Here is a 20,211-nt window from a genome sequence, read left to right as displayed (position 1 = left end):
TTTTTAAAGTGAGTCCAAAAGCTCATTTGACCAAGCTTGACTATTCACTCTATAAAATTTTTAAATTTTATTTTTATATAAATTAAACAAACATAATTTAATAATATAAATTGGTCAGACCCCCATTGATTTAAGTAAAAAAAAAAAAAAACTTGCTATGGACATTTAAATGTGAAATTCAATGATTGGGATTTATCATCACGAAAATACTTAATGTTATCAAAATACATATGTGTATCTTGATCATTAGATTTTATGTATTACATGACTATTTCATGGGTCAAATTTGACTAATTATTCATTTTAACATGAACATGCAAAATTACAGATTTTTCAAATGAGAAGATCACGGATATAAAGTGATAAACTTGTTGATTTGCATAGTGATTATCTTCTTAAAAGTAGTGAAACCTCCCAAATAGTCACTTGAAACTTGTGAGATTCTTACTCGAATTCATCAAAAGTTGGTCATGTTTTTGTAAATATTTCATCATTGTAAGCTAACATTAGACGATCCAATTAAATTGGGATTTGAACAATTTGATAAATTTTAAGTGGAATCATTAATTTAAAAATATTAGCCTAAATTAAGTACCTATAAAAACTAAAAAGATTATATATTTTTTCAATTAAAATAAAAATATTTTAATAATAATAATAATTTTCATAGATTGTGCAGTTTTGTACCTTAGCACCAAACAGACTTTTTAACAACTTGTTACACCTAAATATCTCTTAATATACGATACAAGGAAACTTTTTTTATCGTAACAACAACCCGAAACAGTTTTTCGTTTGTAACGGCCGAAACATCATTAATAACACCTATTTTCCAGCGGCAACCCACACAGACAATCATTATTAACGAAAGACGAAGCTTCAAGATGATCAAACGGAGATCCTGCCGGGATCTTACCGCACAGATGATTGTTACTCAGATCCAGGTGACCGACATAGGACGCACTTGCTAGCGTTTTCGGTATCGGTCCTCTTAACTTATTGTAACTTAAATCCAACGCTGTAAAATACGATTTCGATCCGAAAACGTCTGGTATGAATCCTTCAATCGCGTTTCGACTCAGATTCACAATGCTCAAACCCGATCCACTTAGCAAACTCGTCGGAATCTGACCCGTGATCTGGTTGATATCAAGATTCAGAGTCGATAATACCGGCATTTTCCCGATTGAAGCCGGAATCTGACCCGAAATTTGGTTAACCGAAAGATCCAGATCAGCGAGTCGGTAAATTTCGGATAACGAGTTTGGAATTGGTCCAGACAACTGATTCCGACTCAGTAGAGCTCTGCTCAGCATTTTCAACTTACCGAAATCGTTAGGAATCGGACCGGAGATTCTGTTGTTCCTGATATCAAGATGCATTAATTCAACCATGTTAACGATCGACGGTGGAATCTGACCGGAAATAAGGTTATCGGCGACGTTCAAGACGGCGAGATGTTGAAGTTTTCCGATATCTTTAGGCAATTGGCCGGAGATTCTGTTTCCAATGAGATCGAGATTCCGTAAGTAAGAAAGAGAAGTAATGCAGGAGGGAATCTCTCCAGAGATTCCTTTCCAATCGGCGATTATTAGGTTTGCGAGGCGATCGAGTTTACAGATCTCTGGAGAAATCGTGCCAGTCATGTAACCGGTTCGGTGAGATTTTTCGAAAATCGGATCTTCTGACTCGCCGCGTAGGTTGATATCGGCGACTCGTTGAGTTGAAGGATCGCAGTTAACGCCGTACCAGTTAAGGCAGCAGTCGTTGCCCGTCCATGAGTTGAAGATGCCCAAGTAGGGTTCTTTGAGAGAAGATTTGAAAGCAAGGAGTGCTGCCCGGTCTGACGGCGGGCAGGAGTTAACGGAAGAAGTAACGGAGAAGAAAATGATTGAGATGAGGAAGATGACAGGCGTAGCCATGATGCCCATTGATGTCTTACTGTATTTCTCTGCTTTGAACACTAAAGCATTGTACTTTGGTGGTGGGTGTGAACTGTGAAGGGCATTGAAAGAAGAGAGACTTGCATCTATTTTATACATATTTTTTGACGGATTTACCCCTTGTTTTGGGAGTCAGGTTGAATATTGAAACTTCGTACCGTATGATCGGTGGAAATTTGTTTTAAAGGAAGTAAATATGAATTTCGTTAAAATGTGGTTTTGAAAATAAATTTCATCATTTAATTGTCAAAAGAGTAATTTTTAGTTTCAAGGTGTGTTTCATCGAGCATGGAAAATAAGTAGAAAATCCATTAAAAGAAAAAATGGATTTTCACTCGATTGTATTTATATATAATAAAAAAAATGGATTTCACTCTCATCTTAAAGTTGAGAAAAAGTTGAACTTCATTTTTTCACCTATACCTATTGACAAATTAAATTTTCTAAAGTTTCATCCTGAACTCAAAATCTTAATGTCCTCTATTATTCTTCTTATCCACCCCCATCATATTCGACTCTCATTCCCTCGTCGTTATTGTTGACCACCCACTACTTCTCATCTCTTCTTCTTCTTTCCTCTGTCTTTGCCATCATGATCGTCGCCTCTCTCTCTCTATCTCTCTTTCTCCCCTTTTTCCCTCCATCTAATCATTTTCGTTGTCTCTCTCCCTCTCTCCTCAAAATTTTTTTCTTAATTTTGTCTAGATGCAATCAAACAATAAAAATTAATTTTTCAATCTTATTTATTTTTTACTATTATTTTTTTCATTGATTTCAAATTCCATGGAAATAGACTTTCCATCAATCAAACGAACCCTAATAATCTCAAAGATTTTCCTTAGGTGGGGTGGGAGAAAGCATTTTCTGCCCAAGGAGAAAACTTACTTTTGATGGAAAAATGATTTTTATAAGAAAATTGTGCAGTCAAACATTTAAAGGATTGTAGTTTCCTACCCATTTGCAATCATATATGTCCTAAGGAAGATAAATTGTAATATGAAAAAGTAAGGAAGCTCTAACATTCAATGTCTTCCAGCACCAACCGTACCATAACAATAAAGATTGGAAGATATTATTGGCAATTCCCTCAAGAAGTTAATCCCTAGAAAACTTGTTTTAAAGGCATGAGGCCCACAGCCTGACCCTTGTTCGATTTGAGTCCAAACTGGCTTGTCCAAGCACACCCACCTCCCCCTCCCCCTATCGTCAAAATTTTAAAAATAAATTCATTTTTAGTTTTATTTATCAAATGATCTAAATACCCCCATTCTCTAATTGATCTTTTAGATTTGAAAAAGGCATTTTAGGTCATTTGACCTACAAGGTAGAATGACTTAAGAATCATTTTTTCATTATAATTGTAAAGATTATAAGGGAAAATTACTTAAAAGGACCTTGAGGAGGGACTTCTTTCCAACAACTTCTAAGTATCGGGTGGTCTCTGAATAGTCCATTTAGTAAATATTTCTTTTTCTTAATAGTCCTTGGACCTCATCTCATGTTGTAATGCTTTTGAAATAGCTAAATTATCATTTTTCTTACTTTGCATAATTATATTTTCCAATAACATGCAATTACGATATCTTACGTTCATCGTGAATGACAAATAAAAAATGATATATTCTTAATCTTAGACATTTAGTTGTATGTTTATTTTTATTTTTTATGATTTATAAAACAATGATGAGCGAAAAAGTTAAAATTCTAAACTTTTAGGTTCAAGTGTCTATTTTTAAACTATGATATATGCATTTTGGGTATTTCGAGAAAATTTACCCGGTATAGAAGTAAAAAAAAAAAAAAAAAAGGTCAGATCACATTTAAAATACCGGGTTCACCATTTTTTTATTGTTGAGTTCAATATTTTCATTGTTGAGTTCACCACTTAGCATTGAGTTCACCACGTTTAATTAATCTGTTGAACATTTTTATTGTTGAGATCAATGGTAATTAAACATGACTTAAAAGCATCAAGTTTACCAATAATTATTGTCTATCTCAAAATATTAATATTAATTATTGATGAACTCGACACTTTTAAACCATATTTAGTTATCATCAAATTTGACAATAAAAATCAGTGGACTCGACAAAGCCAATACTAGATATTGGCTAAGATTTCCAAAGTCTAATCATATTGGTTATGTCTCGTGAATAGGTGGCTCACCAACTTCAACTATTTGGATAGTAAAAAGTAGGGATTTCAACTATGCACCGCACAAAGCTTCACTTCTCTATTTAAAACCATCATGATAAATAATTGTAGGGAAAATATTTTCTTAAAACAATCAATGTTTTAGAAAAACCATCATGAAAAGTAGATTTTTTTGTCGGTGTTCCCTGGCACTATTTTGGAGAATCCCTCTCCTTTATATGACACATGCAGCTTATATTATATATTATAAAATTAAAGAGAGTTACTATTGAGACACCAATTTTTTATCTACAATTCTTTGATGATTTACATAAGAATTACTGTGACAATAGTAAAAATTGGTGTGTTAATAACAGCTCTCTAACACTAATGAGATGACATTTCCCCTCCATTATTGGGGTAATATTTCCCCCATTTTATTTTTTTTCTAGAATAATGATATTCCCATTGATCTCAATGTTGAAGACTGAAAAAATGATCTTAACATTCCTCAGGGGATTGGTTCAATGGTAAAACAAACGACAGGAGTTTAGTCCCTCAAATTGTGTATTCGTAACATGGTGACTTCTTAACTTATCCTATTATGCATTAGGAATTTTTTGTGAGATTGAAGCATGCAGTAATAGAATATGTTAAGATAAAATTTCAATGTCATCTAATCATCATCAATTATCATCGTCATTGTCATTATTATTGTCATCATCAAAATTGTAGTAATCTTGTCACTTTCATTGTCATCTTATTCAAGATGATGAAAATTATTATTGGTTTCAGGAAGAAAAATCAAAGTAATTTTAGGTCATTTTCATTGTTTTATAAAAGAAATCCAAGGCAGAGAGGCATACCTAGAAGAATCATGTGTCATATTAAAAAGTTGGTTCCTTCAATTCAAAGCTTTTTTCCAAATAATTGAGAGAGAGAGATTGATTGGAATTTTTTTCTTTTAAATGAAAACATATTTTTCCCTTAATCCAAAGGATTGGGTGAGATCATATAATCCTAAAAATAATTTTCTTAAAAAATACAAATTTATCTTATTTTATAAGATTTTTCCTCATAATCATAGAGATCCTTAAAAACAAAACTCCCCTATTTAATCATTAAGGTAATTAATATCCTTGATCCTTTAACAATAAATCCAAGGGAGGTGGGAAGGAGCATTTGTTGATGAGTCTTGATGAATGCACACGGTTTCGATACAACATGATAAGGGCACATAACTATAGATCTTTTTCATAGGATACATAGGAAAAAGATGTGCAATTCTGTGTTTTTACCACGTCGGCCACGTACCCAACCGCCTACATTCATCATTATTCTATGTTAATTGTCCAAGTGCATTAACACATATGACTTTTTATTAATAAGCTGATGGTATCACTTTCCTCACAAGTCACAACAACTTAAAACTCTTTCTGCCGCTGTAAATTATTTGAATCATTTAAAAGTGAAAGTTCCATCAAAGGGTCCCTACCAATGCTTTAAAACTTCATTAACTCTGACTTTGTAAGATGCCCATCAAGTCAAGTCAACCTATGACTCGTGAGCATATCACAAATTTCTCCCAATTTTTGTAATAACTCATAAACATCTTTCAATATGGGCTTAGGGGATTTAATTGGTGAGTTGACAAATTAAGAAAGCTGCTATTGGCACCCGTCTTTCATTTGTTACACCTAGATTTATTAAATTATTTATCACACCTCAATTAAATATTAAAACACATTCTTCAAATATTACAAAGGTTTAGCTCAAATTATAATCTTGATTTACAAAACATTATCTATTCAAATAATTTCAGTAGTTTTTAACAATTATGATTAGGCTCAAAAATAGAATTCCATCGAAAAAATGAGAGAGTTTCTATTGGCACCCAACTTTTACTTGTTCTAAACCATTCCTTTATTTTGTTAATTTTAATTGGGGTGTATTAAGTAAAAGTTTGCGTTGCAATAGTAATTCTTTAAATTAATCGATCATTTATCAACTAATTACAAAACAAAAATAATAGTTTTTACCTTTTATCTTAAAATTTTTATTTTCTTAAATATTTAAATTTAGAGAACAAGATAAGATTTTTAAGAAAGTCCAATAAGATGAATTTTAATAAGAAACTCGAAACCACCATTAGTATATTCCCCAAAATATTGTTAATTTTTTTTTATGAATTTATTCAAATTAACCGAATTGAAGCATCATCGAATAATTTCCAAATTTTAACTTTGTTTCCATGCTCCTGAAAAGATTTTTGACGGGAACATCTGAACTTATGTTTGACTAATGGGGCCAAGTGAGCTAGGTCCTGGACCAAGGCATATGGATCACTCCCCCAGACATGTGCAAAGCCCACACATCACACACACCAGGTAAGTGATGGTACACCCTTGCAGGAGGTTTCGAGGCAGCACTACTCATACAAGGTATCGAACACACAACCTAAGGACACTCACCGCTTATTGGATTCAAAATTTCCATTGAGCCAAACCCTTGAGGTTAAATATTTATTTTCTTTTATCAAATGAGAAATATTAAGTGGAACAAATATATGGATCTGACCCAAGGTGGAAAGGAATCGAGTAGCAGATAAATCCTTGATAATGGAAAGCGATCCCTACAACATGTCTTGTATAAGTTAGCGAATTTAATGCAAACACAAATCTTCCCATTCTTCTTTGGTACAACCACAATGTAAGTAAATTCCAATCAGATACCGCCTTTCATTTATGAATTTGACCTTTAAAAATTTACCAATCTCTTCATTGACTTGTTTTTAGTGTTTTTTTTTTGTTGCCAAGGGCCGTCAATTTTACTTTGCTAGTGGAAAGGTAGGGTCAATGTTAGTTGATGATACACAATTTCAGGATCTACTTCAAGCATGTCATCAAATGACCAACAAATTCTTCATGATTTTTCTCAAGGAAATGAATAACTTTTTACTTTTCAACCTTGGATTGCATTGAGCCGATATAAGCGATATGGAATTCATCTCCTTCAATACCAACCGGCTTGATTGGATAGAATGAGGGAAAACTTCCTTCCCACCCCACTCCTAGAACTTAAACCAAGGTGTGGAAAGTCAAATTGTAAAATGCTATTTGTCTAGAAATGATCCTATCCTTTGGTTAACTCATGTTGAGGTCTTTCTCTTTAAGAGTAACATTGTAGTAGTGTCTTGCAACCACTTGGTCTTTCTTTATCTCCAACATCCCATCTTAGGTGGTAAATTTGGGTAATTGACGGTTGAAGGGTGGAATGGATTTTATCTAATGAACTCATGTTTGTCTAAGGATGAACTTGTATGATGAATGAGATGTTGTGTAAATGTCTTTGTATTTTGTTGGTGCTATGAAAAAGGCAATTGTGTAATATTTTCTTAAGCGTCGTTTATTTGTTAGGGGTTTCGATTTTTGGGAAGATAGGCTCATTTTAGAAACTTTCAATTTTATAAATAGAGATCTCTAGGACTCTAAAACTTGAAAGAAAAAAGTAATTGTTTACGAATTATATAAATCCTTGTGTTTTTATGCTATCTTTGTTGTCTTTACTATTTCATTTTTTATAAATTTGTATTAAAGCCTCAGGTTATTGAGGTTTGTAGTGAAGATGACTAGTTCAAAGTTTATAGTTGATAAGTTTGATGGAAGAAACAACTTCAACTTATGGTAGAGGCAAGTAAAAGATTTACTAGTGTAACTGTTAGAAAGAACCCTATGATCCGAAGTATAAATCAAAACAAGAACACGAGAATCTCATACGACACAAGATATAAGTGGTTCAGTCAAAACATTGACCTACGTCCACGGGCAAAAATGGTAATTTCACTATGATAACCAAAGAAGAACTAGGTTACAATTTTTCTTTGCCTTTCGTATATCTCTCACTCCCTTTAAGGTTTCATCTCTTACCTTTTATATATTAAGGTTACAAAGAGGTTAAACAGGTCAGATCCAAATACAAACCAAATGGGTCCAATATATTGCCTGGGGACTTCACCCCCAGATCCCGGGTAATGGTGGAGAAACCCCACACATTACCAATTAAGTGGAACAAATATATGCGGGTCGTTAACAAATTATCAAAAGATCCGAGTTGAATCCACGACAACTTTCTATATACAAAAATAGAAAGCATAACCCAACAAATCTCCACCTTGGCTTCAATTTCAAAAAAGAAATCGCTTTCACCTTGTCTTATTAGGGCCTCAAGAACTACAAACACCTATCAAATTCAGGCTGCCCCTAAACTTGATACTTGGGATAAACTTAGTCATCAAATATGCTGGATTCTTCATTGTATCAATCTTTTTCACTACAATAACACCTTGAGCAATCACATCTCGGATGAAGTGCAATCTAACATCAATATGCTTGGTCATCTCATGATACATCTGATTTTTGATCAAATGTATGGTACTCTGACTGTCACAAAATACCGTAGTAACACCTTGTTCCAAACTCAAATCAGTAACCAAGCCCTACAATCATATTGCCTATTTCACTGCCTTTATAACTGCCATATGTTTAGCCTCTGTGGTAGACAATGCGACTGTTGATTGCAAAGTTGCCTTCCAACTGATGGTACTACTACAAATAGTGAAAACATAACTCGTCAAAGATCTCCTTTTGTCTAGATCACCAGTATAATCAGAATCGACATACCCAACAACACTCTCAGAAGTGTCACTACTTCTATCATATAGCAAACCAACACCTATAGTATCCTTTAAATACCTCAGTATCCATTTAATTGCTTGCTAATGGATATTCCCAAGTTTAGCCATGTATCTGTTGACTACATTAACCGCATGTGAAATGTTAGGCCTAGTAAAAACTATGACATACATAAGACTGCCAACAACTATAGCATAAAAACCATGAGACATATATTCCACGTCCTCCTCTATCTACAGGGACATCTGAGCTGAGAGTCTAAAGTGAGTTGTTAGAAGGGTATTCACAGACTTAAACTCTTACATCTCAAAGCGATCCAACACCCTCTAAATGTATTTCCTTTGTGATACATGCAATCTACCTGCTCCTCTATCCCTATGAATCTGCATACCCAAAATCTTATTTGTAGTCCCTAAATATTTATCTCAAACTCACTAATGAGTTGAGCCTTTAGCCTCCTAATCTCAGATGTATCTCTGCATGCAATCAACATGCCATCTACATATAATAATAAGTACTTAAACAAACCATCTGTGAGCCTTCGATGATAAACACAATTATTGTACTTACTCTTGAATTAGTTGTTTTCTACCATAAAAGTATCAAACCTCTTATATTACTGTTTAGGAGGCTATTTCAAGCCATATAAAGATTTTTTCAAGAAACACACATGATCTTCCTTCCCCTGAATAATGAATTCCTCTAATAGATGCATATAAATCTATTATTCTAACTCACAATGTAGAAAAACAATATTTACATTAAGTTGTTCAAGCTCTAAATTGTATAAGACAAACATGACAAAAAACACTCTGATAGAAGTATGTTTCACCACAAGCGAGAAAACCTTGGTGAAATCCATACCTTGCCACTGCGTATACTCCTTTGACACCAATTATATTTTGAACTTAGCATCTTCAATTCCTGAGATTCCTTCATTTTCTTGAAGACCTATCTGCATCCCACAATTTTCTGACTCTTTGGCTTCTTAACAATCTTCCATGTTTGGTTTTGTGAAGAGACTCGATCTCCTTAGTCATGGCAACACACCACTATATTGGCTCCTCACATGTAATGGCCTCTTGATAGGTACATGGCTTCTTACTATCCATAATCTTTTCCATACTGAGTACATAAGCCATCAAATTTGTATGAACAAATCTCTAAGGTGGCCTAACCTGCCTCCTTTGTCTGTCTTTAGCCAAGTTGTACTATTGTAATTGAACCACATCCCTAAAAGTAGGATCCTGTCGTGGTTCTCCATCCTCTTGATCTAGATCATCTATACCATTGTTTTCCAAAATAAGAGCCTCTAGCTCCACCTGTTCAATGACACCACGAAGTCTTTCAATATCGAGTACCTCTTTCATACTAAACATGATAGACTCATCGAATATCACATCCCTACTGATGAGAAACTTTTTTCTTGTCACATTTGGGTACAACAATTTGTAACCTTTTACTCCAACCTAATATCCAAAAAATATGCATTTCTTTGCCATCGATTCAAGCTTATTATCATTTATATGAGCATATGTTGGACACCTAAATATATAGGAGGAGACCCCAACCATACCTCCTCCGAAGTTATGAACTCATTAGCATTGTCAGGAGACCTGTTCATTAGATAACAAGCTGTGTTAACAGCTTCAGTTCAAAACTACTTTGGCAAATTAGAATTTGATTATATGCACCGCGTCCTTTCCAATAGAGTCATGTTCATTCGTTATGCAACCCCATTATGTTGTGATAGCTTTCGTACTGTGTGAGCATGATACCCTCATTTTTACAGAATTCTTCGAACTTTTTAAAACAAAATTCCAAATCATTATCAGTTCTCAATCTCTTGATCTATTTTCTAGTTTATTTTTCTATCAGTGTCTTTCATTGCTTGAATTTGACAAAAACTTTATATTTACTCTTTAAAATAAATATCCAGATTTTTTTTCAAAAAATCATCAATGAATGTCAACATGTATTTGCTTCCACCATGTGATACAATCGAAAATGGACCCCATAAATCAAAATGGATATAATCCACAGTACCCTTGGTTCTATGACTACCTGTGCTGAACTTTACTTTGCACTGTTTCCTGAAAACACAATGCTCATAGAAGTCCAATTTTCTTTCCGTCAAGCAAATTGTCATCCCTTTCTCACTCATATACCCGAGGTGTATATGCCACAATCTGGTGGTGTCTAAATCTACTGCTGATACTGACGCCATACTTGTAATTGTCTGTCCTTGCAATACGTATAACCCATTCTTCTTTAGCCCTTTCATTACCACAAGAGCACCCTTAAAAATACGAATAACTCCACCCCTTGCTTTGTAACAATAGCCATTTGAGTCTAGCATACCTAAAGAAATCTAATTTTTCTTTAAATCTGGAACGTGTCTGACATCTGATAATGTCCTCACAATACCGTCAAACATCTTCACCTGAAGTGTACCTATCCCTATTACCTTATAAATAGCATTGTTACGCATAAGAACTTCACCCCCATCTAAAGGTCGATAGATTGTGAACCAGTCCTTATTGGGATATATATGATAGGTGCATGCTGAATCAAGAATCCACTCCTCATTGGAGAGATTGGTAGAAACTGATAGTACATCACCGTTATCACTGTTTCTATCTACAACTGCTGCATCGCCAGCATCATGGTCATTATGATTTTATTTTTCCTTTCATTTACGCTCAGGATAATTTCTTTAAAATGTCATTTTTGATGAAAATTAAGATATTTTAACTTTCTAGTCTTCGATTTTGATCTAAATCGTCTTTTTTTATTTATTATTATGGCTCCCTTTATGATTTGATTTCCCCCTAACAAACCTTTACCTGAGCTTTCTATAATTCCATATACTTTGTTCTTCAATTCCTTAGAATTTAAAATAGATTTAATCTCTTCAACCGAAATAGTAATTTTTTCATACATTAGGGTATCAACAGAATTCTCATACGAAGGTGGTAGAAAACAAATAAAAAGTGTGGCTTGATCTTCTTCATCAATTTTAGCACCAACATTCTTTAAATTTAAAAAATACTATTATATTCATTAAGATGATCAAGAATATAAGTACCTTCTCGCATCCCTATGGTGTAAAATCATTTCTTTAGATACCACCGATTTGTAAGAGATTTTGTCATGTACCGAGTTTCCAGTTTTATCCATAGTAGATCTACCGTATCTGAATCACTGACCTCTCACCAGACTTTATTCGCCAAAGAAAATAGAATCGCATTGTGAGCCTTCTCCAAGATCTCCTTTTTCTATTCTGATTTCAACGATTCAGGCAAATTATTACTTCCCAACAGCACTTTTGATAAACCTTGCTGAACAAGCAAAGCTTTCACCGGAACCCGCCATAGATTAAAATCGTTTATTCCATCGAATTTTTCGATATCATACTTCGTAGTCATAGCTCTTATACCAGTTTGTTAAAAAGAACCCTATGATTTGAAATATAAATCAAAACAAGAACACAAGAATCTCATACGACACAAGATATAAGTGGTTCGGTCAAAACATCAACCTACATCTACGGGTGAAAACGACGATTTCACTATGATAATCAAAGAAGAACTATGTTACAATTTCTCTATGCCTCTTGTATATCTCTCACTCCCTTTAGGGTTTCATCTCTTACCCTTTATATACTTAGGGTTACAAAGAGGTTAAATGGGTCGGATCCAAATCCAAACCAAATGGGTCCAATATTTTGCCCTGGGACTTTGCCCGGATCCCTAGTAATGGTGGGGAAACCCCACACATTACCAATTAAACAGGTCATGCGGGTCGTTAACGGATCATCAAAAGATCTGAGATGAATCCACGACAACTCTCTATATACAATAATATAAGACATAACCCAACAGTAACAAAGATTGTATAAGGCGTTGTCTAGTAAGAAACCTGCAACAATGGACAAGGATGATTTGAAAAGAGATTGATCGAAAAGCCAAATTTTAGTAATGGACAAGGATGATTAGAAAGAGATTGATATGAAATTCATAAGTACTATTTGTTCATATCTTGTAAACGAAGTGATGTATAATGTGATTTATGAAGAATCAACTTTATATTTGTGGGAAAAACTAAAGTGCTTATAATGACAAACTATTTTACAAACAAACTATTTTTGAAGAAACAACTGCAAGGGTTATAGATGACCTAAAGTTTAATGGGATCCCTATTAAAGTAACAAGGGCCTTAGAGGAAAGCATGCATTTTCTTGTATGTGCCAATTTGTACACACGACGGCATCGTTAGTTCAAAATGCCTACCTCTCTGAGTCTAAAATATGACCGTTGGACATATGAGGGGTGCCGAGAAATGTCATGGCACCTCCGTTAGCACTCAAAAAGTCCGTAAATGTCTATAAAACTCAGCATTTTTTTCATTTGTTGTTTTTCAAACTCTAGAGACAAATTTCTCTCACCTCATACTATCTTGAGAGCTCCGTGTAGCCATGGAAAGTCCATACCTTAGTTGAAAATACCTTCAACCTAAGTCCTTCTTAGTTTGATCCTCTTCATTTATTTAACCTTGCCTTGCACACACTTTGGAAGATCTAAATGGAGCATAGGGAATCCTCTTGAAATAAAGAGCACAACGTGATAAAGAAGTGAAGCTCAAGGACATAAAGAACTCAAACATCAAATTGGAATATCGATAGAGTTGAGTGAAAGTCCTTGTAAGTATTTTGGTTCCTAGTCAAAACCAAGCTCTTATTAGAGTTGAAGGTTCTAGCCAAGAGATCAAAGTATTGGATTTTCTAAGGACAAAATCCACATGTTTGAAGAAGAAGTGTTTCTTCTCAAGCCCATAGGTTTAGATTAGCCTAGAGAAAACTATGTGTTATAAGGTTTTAAGGTGAAGTAAAAACCTCCTCTTTAGTGGAACCCAAGATTCTACAGTAGGGTACTTGGTAGTGGATGTAAGGAAGTTGCTGAACCACTATAAATCTTGTGTTTCTTTTTACATTTATACTTTAAGCTTTGATGTGCAATGTGAATGTTCTTGAATGTTGATGTATGACATGAAGACCATAAATTGCTCACCATGTGTTCATTGAATGTCATCATCATGTTTTAGCATTGAATGTCTCTCCATGTATGTCATGAGTAAAATCTTGATCAACTTCTAGTACATACTTTTGTTAACATAATCTTGAGACCTAGACTACCATGCTTTGTTGGTGAATAAATCTAGGTGATTTGATTTATCATTTGACCTACCTAGATAAGTCAGGTATTTTCGAAAGAAATAACCTATTCATCCCCTCCAGGATTAGACACGGTACAAAGCCCGAAATTTCAATTTTCTTGTTATTCAATATGTAATGGATAAACATTCAGATCTAAAACTTGACCTAAGTAACCAACTAATCCCTCCATGATCACCATCCCACCATACACATGAATAGTTCTGTAACACCCCAGATTTTCAACTCATATCTCGAGGAAAGTAAATGGTGAGATTTTGAGGGAAATATCGAATGAAAGACTTAGAGAAAAATATTCGAATATTGCTATGATTAATTTTAAGGAAAATCGACTTCGCCATTAGATTCAAAAGGATCGAAATATATACATTAGCCTGTAAGCAAGTTCGAATTCGAGTTCGGAGGAAAAAGTTGTAAAATCCTCGAATTTCGTGTTAAGTGGGACCCAAAATAGTGGAATTTCGTTAGAGCGAGAATCGAAAAGATTTGATGACACCATTAGATCCGAATCGAAAAATTATTCGAAATGGTATATTCGTTTGTCGTTTTTCGAGTCCGAATAGTTAAGTTACGATCGAAACTAGAAATAAGGGGGAAATTACAAGTATGCCCCTCAGCTTTATTATAAAAAGGAATCTGATTTCTTTTATTTCATTATTTCCTCTTCTTCTCTAAGAAAATCCCAAACGACAGCCACTTCTCCACCCAAGGGTTTCAACCCATTCCCTTCAAGTTCTAGCCCGAACGAAGCCGAGTTGAACCTCGACGAAGAAGACAAAGTTGTCGGCCACGTCGAGAGCTACAACTTCACCATCTTTACTTACCCATTCTTATTCATTTTCTCCATCCTCCATCAAAACCAGCCGGGTAGCTCGAGTAAAGCTCAACATCTTCCATCCGAGGACTTCATCGAGTTAGGAGCTAGGTCTATACTTCATTATAGAGGAGAAGGAGAACGTCATTGTCGGATACTTTGCAAACCCTCGCTCGTTTCGCATCCAAGTCAGTCCAACCTCGACTCTCGAGCCATCCAACCCGGATTTGTAGTGCTAGCTTGTATCCTTGGCGTCCACAACCAAGTAAGGGACTTTCGATTCTTATTGGTAACTTTAGATTTCTCAAATGTGCATTTAGGGCTTTGAAACAAAACTTATTGTTTGCATTTAAATCATAGAAATTTGTGTTTGATTTCAAATTCATGGTAGAGGTGGGTGTTTTGCTTATGTTTGATCGAATTTTGATAACAAAATCGTGGGTGGGTAGAATGGTTCGAAGAATGGAAAAGGAAATCGAAAAAGGGATCGAAAAACCCAAAAATCGCGAGTGAGGTTCAGGCGTAGGCGGGTAGGGTCGGTTCCACCGGCACCTACCGAAGGCATTCTGTCGGTCCCACCGACAGAATGGAGCTTCTGCCACCGACGAAGCTAAACAGCGCGAGAAATTTTACACTGTCGGCAGGACCGTCGGTCCCACCGACATCTGCCGATGTGTATTATGTCGGTTCCACCGACAACATCTTGTTCCTGCCACCGACAGACACAGTTCTCTTCAGAACAGTGTTCTGACTTTTGGCTTCACCTCCTCACACCTTATACACTATTTCTCACCCTTTATTTCATTAAAAACATTTAAGTAAATGTCCTCTTTAATTTTTACTTTCCATTTACTTTAATTTCTTTAATGAAATTAAGGTTTTACCCCCCATTTCGGAACAATGGGAATGGTTTTAAGATCCAAATCTCAAAGGATCAAAATCCGAATTTTGGTTTCAAGAACAAAACGTATTTTTCGACGTTTTCGGCAAGTTTTCAAAATGAAATAACTTTCGCGTTTCTTTGAATTAGATTTCAAAAACTATATGGTGTCGAATCTCATGATCAAGACTTTCATTTCGAAAAACCCGTTTTTAATTTCGAGAACTTTGAAAATTTGAGTTTCTGACACTTAGCCAAATTTTCATCAGCTTTCTCTATTTTTAACAGCTTTGGTCCCGAGCATCGCTGGGACCTTATTTTTTAATAAACTTCGGTGGTTTTCAATGGAAAGAACAAAAGAATGACTTTGAAAGATTGAAAATGAATGGTTGATTTGAAAGGATGAAAAATGAGAATGTTGAGAGAATGGGAAAAGGGAATGAACGGTAAAATGTCAGAATCACACCCGAGGGGTGATGTCTGCATTTATATTGTATGTTGTGTGTAGGTTGGTGAAAGGATATCCAGGTTATTAATGAAAGGGTTGCATGTTTATTTCCGATTATGTTAGCGCTTGCGCTGAGTACTGTTATTTATTTTAGGCCGATTGGCCACGGTTGCATGGTAGGAACTGGATATCCGTTCTCAACCCTGTTCTGTTAATTTCTCTTTTGTTTTAAATGAAAAATCATATATGTACGTAGCTATTTTGTGAGCTGTTAAAGGGTTTGTGAATGCCTGAAGGGATAGTGTGTCACATCATCCGGAGGGGTATACTATCCTGGGATGTACGGTAGGGACCACCAAACTCATACGTGGTATGGGACGCGTATGAGAGTGGAGTCACAACTGGAATCCGGGTCCATTCCTTTCTTATCTTTACCAGTGAACGTGTATTGTAAAGGTGGTCGTATACGAGTGGAGTGTCATTTGGGAATCACATGCACGCCTGATAGGCATAGACGAAGATGATTAGTAAGTGATCACTAAAAATCTAGTAGTAGTCAAACGTTCTGACACATCGAAAAGAGACCCATTGCTTACGGTCACGTCAAACGGCCAGCCTGAGCCGGATAAATGGTTCCGCAAGCGTGGTAGACACGACCAGCCACAAAATCAGGAACTACGATGTTATTGGAGAATATCATGTCCTGACTGGGAGCGATCCAGTCGTGAATTCCAACTCTTTAATTCCAATACTCCACCACTTGTATTATGTATCTGTTGTTATATTTCGAATTATAAACTGAAAAGCATGTCTATCGTTTTAATGTTGTCAATGGTATTTGCATAGAATGAAAAATGTATAATGAGTATGGATGATTGATTCCATGTGTAATCTTTAAACTGTTTAGTTGCTCATCCCTGGCTATATGTACCAGTTGATCGTATTTTATCTTGTAAAACCTTGCATGTATTAAAAATATTCAGTATGCTTTATTCGATCATGCTTAGGAAGGGTTATTGGTAGGAATTGGCTGTGGACTTGCTGGGTAACTTTCGTTACTCACCATTTCCTTCCTATTTTTTTAGTTTCAGCACTTGCAGCTACCGAGACAGGCGTAGAGTCAGTATTTGAAGAGTATCTGGTCGGTCAAATCGACGATCAGAGTTTATTGCCTGGTGAGCACTAAGGCTACATCCGTTAGAATTGCCAGTTTCATCCAGGATGTATGTAGTTTTGGATTGAGAGTTTAGGCCTATGTTAGAGTGAGAGTATTTTGTAAGCCTGTATATGATTAAATCTTCCGCACTCTGATCTACTTACATGTTAGATGTAATTAGTCTTCCGCTGTTCATTTCCTGTATTTATAGCTTTATATACAGGTTTTGTTATAAATTGGTTTATCAGGTTTGAGTTCCGTGAAACGCTAACATAAACAGATGAGACCATGCCGAAATTTCGAGGTGCCACCTAGTACCTTGGGATTTGGCCTTGGGATTTGTGTTAGCGTTTGGCGGGGCGCCACAAGTTCGCTCCATGAAAGCACCCACAAAACTCACTCTTTCAAAGCCATCCCCACTTCCCACTTCTTCTCACACCTCACACACACGAATTATCTTGGCCCAACATTCTCTTAGACCACATTACCATATCTCTTGCAAAATCATCCCCACAAACACACTTATCTCTCTCTCCATAATTTTCTCTTTCAACTCCCCATATCACCCACATCATCTTCAACTCCATTACTAAACCAATATCCCACAAATCCCACAAAATTTTCAACTGAACCACGTCCAACCTTACAAACTTACCTATAAAAGAGGGACCAGGATTGCAAAAGAGGGGGGGGGTCCGGATCTCTCCATCGTCCTCATCTCCTTATCTTGTGAACTTGTTGATGAAAAAACTATATCTTATAGTCTCCCTACCTCTCCCTTCACTCTCTCATGGTCCATCTCAAAGCATTTTCGGGAACAAGGAAAAGAAAATTGGGAAAACCAATATCGTGGTTTAGAGAAATTCATATCGATTATACTATCAATTTCATGCTTCAACATTCCATAATTAATTCATCATTGAGATAATTTTGTGAAAATCATTTGCCAATTGTAAGACGTCTTAAAGGTGGCTTGCTAGATCAAAATTATGCATGTCATTGATTGTGATTAATCTTGATAATTTTATTTTCCATACATTAGCGAAATAATTTGGATTAGTAATTCAAATTCTTCATAGATCATGTTGGCACATGCATAGATTTAATCATAGGTCGAATTAGGTCTCAATGAGATGATCATGATTGAAGTCACTTCGACTAAAATAGCATATTGACCTAGTCCACTTAAGTTGACCTTAATCTAGTCAATGGATTGCAGTAGAGACCAACTCTCGAGTCGGGTGGGTTCAGTGTCGAACAACTTTTGAAATCCATAATCTGACCACTTACTCATTATTTCTATCGCAAACCGAACCGAATCCTATTCGAAGTCAAATTCGATTCCTAAACCTAAACTACGTGGTGACTCCCAACCTGATCTCCCCCGAGGGTTCCTCCCTTGTGATTTCGCGATGCCTTCACTTGAGCTCATCCAACCTCTATCTCAACCCAATAAATTTGGGTTGATTTGTGGACGAAACTTCCTAATGGCCTAAACCCTGAATATCATCTTGCAGTTTCAATTTGACTGTACTGGTCTGAGCATAGTTTAAAAAATGGTCTAATAAGTCATCTCAGTATCATTCGTGGGATCAAATGAGTGACATTTTCCATTTTCCTTTTCTTCCTCCTCCTCTTTGGGTTTTTCTTCATTTTTAAGAGGTTTGGGAAGATGTTCCTTGTCTCATCCGGGATAATTGAGATGGCTCATCAAATCATTGTTGGTGAGCGAGGGGAGAAAAAAAAATTGATTTTTAATATTGTGCGTGGGTCTTTAGTGGCAAAGGTTCGAGAATAATTCGGTAAGAGAAAGTTCTGAAAAAGGTCAGCAAAATTCTGTAAAGTCGAAAAAATTATTGGGTAAATTTAAAAATAAAAATAAAATTTTAATTATAAAAAAATATGTATTTTTTTATTATTATTATCAGTAAGCACTATAAAGGGGATAACCCTTTATTCAGTGGAACCGACTTACGTTGGCTCGACTCTGATTTAACCACAAACAGAACCGAGTTGTACTCCTAATGAGACTTATTCATTTGAAAGAAAATTAAGATAACTTCCAAATATAAAATGAAAGACTTAAAAACTTTGGGTTGTGATCATATTGGAAAATTTTATCAAATAGAAACAAGACATTATGGGACTTGACCAACAATTCATTTAAGTCAAACCTGAAGCGATCAACAAACAAAGATACATTAATCCAGACAACAAGCTCTTTACAAAACATAATTTATCTTTGAAGAAATTCTTGTGGAAACGTAACAATTTGAATCTCTTCTCTTAATTCTTCTCATTCAAAATCTTTGAAGAAGTACTCTATTTATTTTCCCATTTTACACATAAGCTAAGAGAGAGAACAAACATTTTTATGCACCAATCTCTAAAACTTTGGAAACTCCTTGAGCAAAAAACTAGCCTTGGTTCAACGGATGTCGTTGTTAATGCCAGCTCCAACAATCAAACCTTTGTGATAAAGAAGTACAAAGATCCAAGAAACCATAGATCTGTGAAAGACTGCAGAGAGATCGAAACCCAAGCCCTAAATTTTGTGTGTATGTTAAGAAAAAAAAACCCTAGAATCATGAGAGAGGACACCGCAAGTCTCAAACCCTAAATCGTGAGAGACGGGAAACCTTAAATTTTGGTAAGACACGGAAAATGAGAACAATAAAATATATTTGAGATAAAGAATAATTAAAATTGATTTCTAACCAACATAACCATAGGTCTAGTCTGATACAAAATAAGATGGATAAATACGTCATTATTATTTGTGTAGGCTAGGGGCAAATTTCTGTGTCGTTTTTATTGGAACGACATATTATGACCGTCGAATAAAACCATAGATATGATCTGTCGTATTTTGCATTTTTATAAACTCGGAAATCCTTGTTTTTGACATAGTG

The 20,211-nt window shown here is 35.3% G+C and overlaps 1 protein-coding gene across 1 annotated transcript; it reads right to left on the bottom strand.

Annotated features, from left to right (window-relative positions):
• Positions 1 to 643: 643 nt before the first annotated feature.
• On the bottom strand, positions 644 to 2,023 carry LOC147386674 (uncharacterized). The gene has a single exon (XM_086423495.1). It carries the CDS (start codon positions 1,929 to 1,931, stop codon positions 816 to 818), a length of 1,116 nt encoding a protein of 371 aa, XP_086279621.1. The 5' UTR covers positions 1,932 to 2,023; the 3' UTR covers positions 644 to 815.
• Positions 2,024 to 20,211: the final 18,188 nt, after the last annotated feature.

This window comes from Akebia trifoliata, chromosome 14 (genome assembly GCF_017979445.1).
Source record: "Akebia trifoliata isolate Shusen 1 chromosome 14, ASM1797944v1, whole genome shotgun sequence".
NCBI lineage: Eukaryota > Viridiplantae > Streptophyta > Magnoliopsida > Ranunculales > Lardizabalaceae > Akebia > Akebia trifoliata.
Note: the sequence above shows the minus strand (reverse complement) of the source record. Positions and strands in the feature narration are given on the sequence as shown.

Bases quoted from the DNA above. Each gene is read 5' to 3' on its own strand.
- LOC147386674 (XM_086423495.1), bottom strand. From the start codon at position 1,931: ATGGGCATCATGGCTACGCCTGTCATCTTCCTCATCTCAATCATTTTC.